The sequence below is a fragment of the Falco peregrinus genome, chromosome 14 (genome assembly GCF_023634155.1).
Source record: "Falco peregrinus isolate bFalPer1 chromosome 14, bFalPer1.pri, whole genome shotgun sequence".
Classification (NCBI taxonomy): Eukaryota; Metazoa; Chordata; class Aves; order Falconiformes; family Falconidae; genus Falco; species Falco peregrinus.
In genome coordinates this window covers 24,036,163-24,042,744 of record NC_073734.1, presented here as the reverse complement: position 1 = coordinate 24,042,744, position 6,582 = coordinate 24,036,163, and the positions used below count along the sequence as shown (strand labels likewise).

The 6,582-nt window shown below is 55.2% G+C and overlaps 1 protein-coding gene across 1 annotated transcript; it reads right to left on the bottom strand.

The window, feature by feature from the left end:
* Nucleotides 1–392: 392 nt before the first annotated feature.
* On the bottom strand, nucleotides 393–2,098 carry PRSS54 (serine protease 54). Its single transcript, XM_055819006.1, has 3 exons — nucleotides 1,697–2,098; nucleotides 1,432–1,465; nucleotides 393–888 (listed from the first exon to the last, which is right to left on the bottom strand). Exons 1-3 carry the CDS (start codon nucleotides 1,986–1,988, stop codon nucleotides 522–524), a joined length of 693 nt encoding a protein of 230 aa, XP_055674981.1. The 5' UTR covers nucleotides 1,989–2,098; the 3' UTR covers nucleotides 393–521.
* Nucleotides 2,099–6,582: the final 4,484 nt, after the last annotated feature.

Below are 6,582 nucleotides of genomic sequence, written 5' to 3'. Positions count from 1 at the left end.
ATAAAGAAACCCATAGCTCTGTTGTGAGGCCATCTCTTTGTTCTGTCCCAGCATGTGCTGGCTTCCACAAGGCTCTGCTGCTTGTTCCATCCGCAGGTCAGCCAGCTCTGCTCAGGGCCCCCCCCCGCCCCTCCATCACCACAAGCAGTTATTCTCTGGTGATCAAATCCAACGTGTTTACAGGAACTGTCCTTTCTCTTTGGGCAAGCCCTGGTAATCACTTAATACAGGAGGAACCAGAGGGGGTTTCCCTGGGAGATATGGGAGTTCAACATCTCCAAGCATGCACTGACAATAGAAGAGAGCAGAGCAGTGTGACATGGCATACACGAACCAAGTAGGCTTTCTGATCACAAAAAGATATTTATTTACCTAAAGAAACAAAAGAGCAAGAAGGGAGAAGCTACCCCTTTCCCAAGCACCTGGGGCAAGTGGAAGTGTCCCTTGGCAGCGGGAAGTGTTTTCCCACTGCAGGAGTTATAAATCATCTCAGGTGGCCCAGCCTCAGATGAGCTCAGGTCTCATTTTCCCTTCTTGGGATTGAAACCAGCTTCCTGAAACATCCCCACTGCTGGTCTGGAAGCCTCTTCCCAGTCTTTAGGTGGAGCCTGCAGATCAGTTCGCACCCTGACTAGCACAGGGAATGCAGGAGGTCCTGTCCTCGCAGCGGTGGCCAAGATCCAGTTGCTGTAGTAGGACACTGGGGTATACAGGAATGATCCATAGCATCTCATGCCACCCTCACTGAGAATGCCTTTCAGGACCCATTTCTCAGCCCCTCCAATCTGGCACATGATGGGGTTGCCAGCATCACCCTTTTGAGAGACAAAAAGGGGAGGGTTGTGTCTCAGCAGTATCCCTATTGCTGTCACTGTCGGTAGCTGTGGACTTCAGCAGAGTGAGAGGAGGTCAGATCACAGCAGCTTGGTCCTTTGTGATCACTGGCAGCAAAGCGCCACTGATTCCAGGGGCTGGCTGTCTTTGGGCTGACGATGTCCCAGTGTGCCCCTGATAAGGTGACTGGTATCTCTCCCTGCAGCTGCCTGTGCCCCCATCAGCCTAGCTCCATGCCTGGTCCTTTGGTATGTACCACAAGGAACCTCTGTTGGTTTTGTCTCCCAAATGTCTTTGACCCTGGCCACATCAAAGGCCCTTGGAGGCCCCAGTGGCAGGAGAGTTTCAGGGACCAGAGCAGCACCTGCAGGGAGACAGTCACCCCACACCTCGTGCCAGAGGGGGGTGTCACACCTTCAGACAGTCTTGCATGCCTGCGATTTGCAGGCTGCGTGGAAGGCATCTTTTCTTGTAAGGCCTGTGCAGGAGAAGCCCAACAAGTGTTTTGGCTGCTCTCCCAGCCTGGAGTTGGAGCAGAACGGGGAGGAGGCAGTTTGGCTGTCTGCCTGGTCTGGGTTGATGCTCTGTATCCCTTACCGAACAGCCTGCCGCTTTGTCAGCATCCCTGTGGCTGCAGCATGCAGTTGCAGCGATCCTTTTCAGTGAGCAGGGATTCACATCCACTACGGAGAGCATCCTCAGGAAGTCGCTGCAGCACTTTCCCCTGCCTGGCCAAGGGACCACCGTGAGCCTGTGGCTCTAGGCAGCTCCTGACCTCCAAAAAGCCGTGATGGATGACCAGTGGGTACTTCTTCCTCCCAGGATGAGCCCTGTTCCCCTTCCTCCCATTGGGGTTGTTAGCAGGAGGGAGCAGGAAGGCGGCTCTCCACCCTGCTGGAGGGAGCTCTTTGCCGCAGCAGCCAGGGGTTACCTGCGGTGGGATGGATCCAGCCCAAGATCCAGCAGATCACAAGGTCCAGGGTGGAGAAGCTCCTGTGAGGGAAGCAGATGGGCTGAACGATGCTGCTGAACTCCAGCGGGGCGGCTGTCCTGAGCAGAGCGATGTTGTTGTACAGTGTCCCCTTGTCAGAGTCCTCATGGGGGATGACAGAGCTGATCGAATGCTGGGGCTGGTCCTCCCATTGCCTCTTCATGGTGCTCAGCCCAACAAAGGCCAGCACCTGCTGCCTGCAGGGGGTGGACAGAGGGGTCTGGGTGCAAGAAAAAGCATGGGGCAAACTCTGCCTGCCCCTGCTCCGACTGAAAGATGCTCACCCAGCTGCTGGGCGATGACCAGACCCTCCTGAGCACTGGGAGATGGTGTCATTCCCTGCTGATTCCCCAGCCTTGCCCGAGGTGACGTGGGGCCCCTTGCAGTACACAGACCTGCTCTGCAGGCTGGATGCAGCGCTGAGGATCCGGTGCTCGTTCAGGATAGAGCCGAAGGCCAAGAGGTTATGCTGCATGTCCCGCAGTGCCACCACCCACAGGAACTGGGCCGCAGCCACAAACTCCTGCGCTGATCTCCAGGGAGATGGGCTGGCCTGGATCCCACAGGCTGAGGGAAATAGGGGGCATGCTGCTGGGTGTGCCTGGCCCTATGCTCTCCCCCCACCCCCTCTGCCTTCTGATGCCTCCTTGCCCCTTGATGGGGCTGCCCCAAGCTTTGCTCTCACCTGGGACCGATGCCAGCATTGCCCGGGCTTGCTCAGCTGTGGGGCCAAGCCAGTGGCACGGCACGGGACCCAGCACAGAGGGGTCAAGCCGTGCCACCTCCTATCTGGTGCTGGGGCAGCCCAGAGGCACAGCAGCATGAGGCTTTGCACTGTCCCAGCTGGGCAAAGAGCTGGGGCTGGGGAGCCAGGGTCCCCCTTCTCTGCCCACCTGCCGGGAGAGGGGGAGATGTCATAGGGGGTGCCAGCTGGCCCGGAGGGGCTCGGTGTGCCTGTGCTGAGCACACCAGGCCAGTTCCTCGCCCTGGTACATGGGTGCTGCGCCTCCCAAGCACAGTAGAGATCCAGCAGACCCATTCCCAGCTCCCCAGCTCCACGGGCTGTCACAGCACTCTCCAAACTATCAAGCTACAATAAGGTCTGTTACCATCTCGTACCAACACACTCTTCATACAGTCCTTCTGCTGCCTTCTCCTCACGTCACGTCATCCAGGGCATGTGTTCTTGCTTCTTCCTCGGCCGCTCTCTCTTCCTTGGCTGCCCAACCTCCTAACAGAACCAGCCACAGTTGCACCTTACCTACATCAGCCAACCCACCGCCCCTGAAGCCAGCCCACAGCTGTATGTTACCAATGCTAATTAACCCAGCTTCATTCCTCTACAATGGGCCACATCCTGCTGCACTCTGCCTGCTCCATCATGCCCCTGCCAACACCCTGCTGGCCCCATGCTGCCCCCCCTGCTCAGCACCCTAGTGCCAGCACGATGTCCAGGCAGCAGGATGTGGGTGTGAGCCCCTCTGTGAGACCACCGTTGCTGCAGCAGCTCAAAGGACCCTCTGCTGGTGTTCCGGCACAGTGGAGGGGGCTGTTGGAGGCTCTTGCAGTGCATCTGCCTGCACAGAATGGATCTCCGAAGCATCTGAGGCCAGCACCCCCTGCCCTGGGTGCTGCTCGATGGTTTCTCCCTGGGACAGCCTGCCCTGCCCTGATGCCTCTTTTCTGCACACCCACTGGGGTCTCTGCCCACCCTGGCCCCACTTGCAGACAGAAGCAAGGGCATCTTATAGGCAAGTTCTGCTTAAGGAAATTCATAAAAAACCCTGAAGGACCCCAAACTGCATGGGGATGGTGAGAGGGGACCTGGAGGGCAGCAGAAGCTGTTGCAGGGGCACCACCAGGCTACAGCTGCCTGTGGCTGGGCTTTCCCATGGGGAGGTCCCAGTGGGGACAAGAAGTCCCTTCCCAGCTCGCGAAAGGCCAAGCATACTTTGGAGAGCAGGACAGAGAAGATGGGGTGGTATGAGGGATGTGAAAACTCCTTCTTTCTATCAGAGATTGGAAAAGTGTTGAGAAGGAGAAATTGCAGTGTTCCTTATATGCACTAATTAATAGCCACGCGTGAAAGGAGCTGGTGAGAGACAGAAAGCAAAGGCACTGGGGCTCCTGGAGGCCTGACACGCTCCCAGCAGGTTATCCCTGGATCGCTCTTCTCCTGGCGAGGCGTTTGGTGGCTGAGGACGCACATGCCCAGACCAACCCCTGCAATACTGGGGATAAAGACAGCCAAGGGGAAGGGAAATGGTGCTGGGAAAAGGCTCGAGGGAAATCCAGGTTCAAGCACTTGTTTAAACCTGCATACAGACCAGGGCAGCGTCAGCTGAACTGATTTCTTCACAGCATTTGAATACACTTATTATATGCAAAATTAGCAAGGGCAGGGTCCGCACCATGGCATATTTAGGACAGGGGCATCCCAAGGAAACCCTGGATGTTTTTTTCATGGTGGTTGTGTTCTCCCTAGATATAGCCAATCCTGCATGTAGGAAATTCAGTCCTCTCTCTGCGTTCCTGCAATAACTCCGCAGTGCTTATCCCTCCCACTGAGAAGGGCCTTTTGTGTGTATTATCCCTGGCTCTTGTGATGTTGTGTTTGAAATGCCGTGGGAATCAGCTGGGAGGCAGCTGATGATCCCAAGGCCTGTTTATAGTTGATTTGTGCCAAAAGGGGCCACTTAACCCTGCAAGAGCCAGGAAAACATCTCTGAGGTTTCACTCTGCCCTCCCCATGGGGGTGCCAGTCTGAGGCTGGGTCTGATCACTGGCTGGGCTGCTCCAAACGATGCTAGTGTCACGCAAACAGAACATTTCTAAAGGTGATGCTGGCAACTAGCGGTGACACTGACTGATCCAGAGGTGCCAGGCACCCCACTCGCTGGGAGCACGACTTGACTTACTGCATGTCATCTGGATCCACAGCGGTCAAAGAACCTGCACAAGAGCAGGTGTTGGTGGGAACATGACCAGCTCACACCCTTGACCCATGGGTCAGCCAGCTTGGTGACACCAGTCCCCTCCTGCTTTGCAGGTCTCAGAGGAGGTCAGCGCTGCCAAAGAAGCACGACCCCCACAGCAGCTCTCGTGGGCAGCGCAGGATGCTCCCCAAGCCCAGCCTGAGCTGCTGCTTTTGTCCAGAGGACCAGCTGCCTCCTTGGCACTGCTGCAGGGAGACAGGCACCTCTCACAAGGAACTGCAGCCTCCCAGCACCCTGGCCACAACCTTGGAACTAATAAGTTTTAAGCCCTGTGGTTAATGAAGCCAGCCTGACTCTGCACAGAGACAAAGCCTGAAGCCTGCCGCCAGCTCTGCCCGCAGCAAGCTGAACAAGGCACTGCTGCGGGCTTGCAAAAAGCCTCCCTTCTGCACGGGGGGATTCAGCCAAACAAGGGGCCTCCTTGGCTGCGTGTCTCCTGGTGCTCCATAATTCATATTATTTGCTGGATTGTTCCCACTACCAAGGAAAATTTAACAAGTAAAAGCATCTGATAAAAATCTATTGACTGCAGTAAAGCACCAACCCAGCCAAACCAGTTGGTACGGCGTGACCTCTGCAGCCTCACTCAGTTTGCCGCCTAGAAAAACAAGTGCTGTATGGTACTTGCAATGCTGCCAGTGCAAAGGCTTTGATTAGAGCTTTACTGCGTTACCAAAGTGCAGTGAGATGTTTTGAGAGGCAAGTTTGGTGGCTTCCTTCCCCAAGCCTGGTTCCTTGTTGTGCAACAACACATCTCTAAGTCTCCTTGGCATTTTGTGCTTCTCTTTTTGTGTTTTCAGGTCACACTGCTCCCCTTACTGCTGGCCTTAGCACTAAGGTCCTGACTCCTGTATTCTGGCGACAGCTCTTCTGGCCAGGTACGCAGCAGGGACAATGCACCTTGTTTTTGCCGAGGAACTCCGTGAGAGAACAGCTTTTGGACACTGGTGGCTTCCAAGTCTTACAGGATTACTCACAGGTGGTTCAAATCTTGCCTTGGAGGCAAAATCTTGCCTTGAGATTCAGTTTCTGCCAGGCCACCAGTCTGTGGCACTGTTCCCACTGAGCGGAGCAAAACTGAGGTGGCTAGCCAGGACATCTGCCCTAAGTATTGTTCCAGCTTTGATCATGTTTTTCTGATGGTCCCATCACTTTGGTCTAAACCAGCAAGGATCAGGAGCATATAAGGACAAGTCTCCTTAACACCTCAGTCCCTGCCTTGGATTCAAGGCACCACTGGCTTCCCAGGGCTTCCCCAGAGCAACATCTGGAAGTCACAAAGCAACATTCTTGGTTTCAGCGATGGTGTAATCAGTGCTACAAATTCTTCTGTCCTAGGAGGAGGAGATGCCACGCAGACCGACAGCTCTTCCAGCTTATGCTTTCATCCCTGCCTACATCCAGCTATCCTGCCTCATCAATGTAAGGATAAGAGAGGTGCCTACCTTTTCTTGTGTGACATATCCCTAATCCCTGTGGGAACCGGACTGTTCTACTGCCTGCAAAGCTGCAGGATGCCCGAAGACACGGATGACTGGTAGAGCATCTGATGGGCAATGCAAGGGTTTGCGCTGTGGAACAGGGTCATACCTAACGGCCTGTGATGGAAAGCTGGCCCGGGCCAAGATGCAGCGCACAGATACTTGTACAAGTAACTCTGCCCACTGAGTGCTGGATCTTTTGCAGTGGGAGGCAGAGTCTGGTACAGCCTATCCACATTTGCTGAATTGCTGCAGTGCCACTTTCCTCCAGCTATACTTA